The sequence below is a fragment of the Danio rerio genome, chromosome 22 (assembly GCF_052040795.2).
Source record: "Danio rerio strain M-AB ecotype USA chromosome 22, GRCz13ab, whole genome shotgun sequence".
Classification (NCBI taxonomy): domain Eukaryota; kingdom Metazoa; phylum Chordata; class Actinopteri; order Cypriniformes; family Danionidae; genus Danio; species Danio rerio.
In genome coordinates, this window is record NC_141042.1 from 28,527,282 (window position 1) to 28,530,553 (window position 3,272).

The 3,272-nt window shown below is 30.8% G+C and overlaps 1 protein-coding gene across 1 annotated transcript; it reads right to left on the reverse strand.

The window, feature by feature from the left end:
• Positions 1 to 274: 274 nt before the first annotated feature.
• LOC147831603 (uncharacterized) lies at positions 275 to 2,865 on the reverse strand. The gene is made up of 4 exons (XM_087304476.1): positions 2,787 to 2,865; positions 2,343 to 2,663; positions 2,126 to 2,257; positions 275 to 1,955 (listed from the first exon to the last, which is right to left on the reverse strand). The coding sequence occupies exons 1-4, from the start codon at positions 2,809 to 2,811 to the stop codon at positions 1,855 to 1,857; spliced, it is 579 nt and encodes a 192-aa protein (XP_087160602.1). The 5' UTR covers positions 2,812 to 2,865; the 3' UTR covers positions 275 to 1,854.
• Positions 2,866 to 3,272: the final 407 nt, after the last annotated feature.

Consider the following 3,272-nt stretch of genomic DNA (forward strand, 5'->3'; position numbering starts at 1 on the left):
AGGTAGGCTAATTTAAATCCATGAAAACTATTGCGTTATATAATTAGGTGTATAAGTTATTGTGACAGATATACTGTTGTTTGCGCATCTGTTGTGTGGCTCTTTGCAGTGATAAAGTTTTTTTTTTGGCTTATCATGCCAAACAGGTTCGCCACCCCTGTGCAAATACAAATATATATTTCTACATTATATAAGCTTCAATACCATTACAGTATATGCTGTTTGAAACAATTTTATAATAATTTATTTTTAGTTTTGTTCATTATTTTTGTTTAATTCATTTGACTATTTTAGATTTAATAAATATTATACAAACAATAACAACAACAACAATAATAATAATGTTAACAATAGTATTTTTAATAATTATGGTAGTAGTTAGTTAATAGTAGGCAATAAATTAATAATCATCAGAAATGTATTTGTTGCAGTGAGTACTAATCTTTGATAACATTACTTATTACAGCTGTCCATTGTTTGTTCATGGTAGCTCATTTCCATTAGGTATTATTTATTTTAAAAAGCATTATTTCTTAATTGTTATTGCTGAAATTAACAGTCGTGGTTTAGAAGGCTTTTTTTCCTTTATGTTAATCAACATAGTTACCTAAAAAGGCAACCTTACTGTAAAATTTTACAACAATACCAACACAATAAAGTTCAAGTCTATTAGTCTCCTGCACCTAAAATGGGCTAAACAGCTAAATAAAAAAAAAAAAAACAGACTAAAAACCCATATTTACAAATGCAAATAACTCAAACAGATCAAGAGATTTCACAATAATATGACTTGATAACTCTATACAGTATGCAGCACTGTACGGTATATTTTTCCAGATCAACAATTGTGGAAATGTACAAAATATGTTGTAGCCAAAGTTTAGAAGATTTTATTGTGGTGACAAGTCTACCAATTATCTGAGTGGCTATAAAAATGTTCTTGTATTAATGTAAAACTGTAAATCACATATGTGTTAATTCAGCCTGATCTCACGAGAAAACGTAAGTATTTTACGTTTTGGCAGTTTAGTGGCTAATTCGTACGAATTAGCCACTAAATGAAAAAGTTACGAATTGCCGTGAGAATGTGTTGGTTAATAGATATCACTAGTTTAGCTGGTTATACTTTGTAATACTGTAAAAGGCTTTAATTACTTTGTACTTACATTTAAATTAATAATTTAGTACAATGCAATGAGTACACCTCTTAACAAATCTCTTATTTAAATTATTATTTTCTATATAGGAAGCTTTACAATATTTTATTTGTTCATAAACATTAGATTAGTCAGTAGTAAAGTCAAATCTGGAGCTTATCTAACAAAATAAATTATTGATTGCAGTCCAAAATTAGCACACCTAAATTGATATGTTAGGAAAAAATATTAAATAAAATGTTTTTAAAAGAGCAAAATTCAAGAGGAACAACAAATATATGCAATCTTGTTGAAATTTAAATGCATTATTGTTTCATTTCTAAAGTTGTTCAGTGACTAAAATATTATTTTAATAAATATATCTGTTCAATAAATCTGTTATGTTTAAATCCACCAAAATATATTAGCAATATTCACTGGGAAATTTATAAAAATATTCATTTTCAAAATGGGGTGCACTCAATTATGTTGAGCACTGTATATGTTTTTACATTGTACCATTTTAAACATGATCTGCATGTAAATACATCCGAATTCTGAACTAAATTGTCTGAACTAAAAGTGTTGTGCTGTACTATACGAACATTTATAATAAAACTGTAATAATTAGAACCTTATGATATAAAGTGGAACCAATCTGGTCTGCTAACCAACAGTGATGAATTTGACTTATAATGCTTTCACACAGTTTACCTTGTTATGATGGTATTTTGTTTATATCTTGAAGCTGATAAAAAACTTGTGTTTGCAGAAGATCATCATAATTTTCTAACCGTTCTGTTTTCTTGACTGCAAAACCTGAGAATGATAACAAAGCATTTTTACAGGAGAATCAATTATTCTTTCATAACTTGTCAAAATATATACTGCATTAAGATACAATAAAAGCCAAAATAAACAAAACATCATTAACATTTCTGCCTGAGAACAGGATCATATTGTAATATTAACAGTATTTCTGAACTCACTAATCAGCAGAATGAGCAGAAGGCCGTTCATCACAGCAGATATGATGATGATAATAGTCTGATATTGTGTTTGATTCTGCTCAATAAACTCCAGCACTGTCTGATTCTGACACTCAGTTTGTTGATCTGCTTCTGTAATAACATTGCAAAGTTAAAAAAGGCAAATAAGCACTGATTATCAATATATCTCGATCCCTGAAGGAGTAAATGAACTCACCGGTGATGTAGAATCTGCTGCTGTTGCTGAATTTTGGAGGAGTGCCTGTTTTCATACAGTAATAAATGCCTAATTCATCAGTAGTGATGTTATGAATAACCAGATTATGTTTAAACTGCACTGAATATTTACTTCTGAATGATTTATTAAAGTAAGATGCTGCTGGTGTTGAGAATGATCGTAGAATCACTGTTGGAGGTTCTGGAGTTTTCTGTATAATCCAGTAAACTTCATTTTCATCAAGATTACAGTTTATGCTCACATTTGATCCCAGATCAGTTAGCAGAAAAGACACTGCAGCTTGACAGCAGACAAGTACATCTGTACAATATAAAATAAATATGCATCATAATTAAGACGGTCTGCTTAAAGCATGTTAAACAAGAATGTACAGCTGAATTAAGTTTGTAAGTCATGAATGTAATAAACTGATAACAAACTCACAGAGCTGAAACTGAACAATCTTCATCTTCAGGTCAATGAAATGAAATCTGCTTTCCTCCACACGAAAGTTAAGATGAATCTGAAGCTGTAGGACAAAGACAGGAAGAAAAGCTTCACATCAAGCATAGGAAGTCAAAGTCAAACTTGCTCTGACCACAAGACCTGTGCCCACTTATCACTACCTTAATCAAACTAGAAATTGTATTTTATTTTTTATTTTAAAAGTTAATTCTTTCAGTCTATTTTATCACCTGAAATGTAGACTGTACAAAATAGTTTAATTTTACAAAGTGTTTAAATTACATATATGGTGGTGCTTTCTGGAACCGTTCTTCTTGTGCTTTCTGGAATCGTGGTCAACTCCTTTCTGCATCTCAAGTCTGTCGACGTACATGGCGAGCTAACGGGACAAACTAGGTTCAGCGGGAAGGCCGTCCACAGGACGGTAAGCAGATCAGCTGATAAGAGCGAAAAGGAATGCTGTTA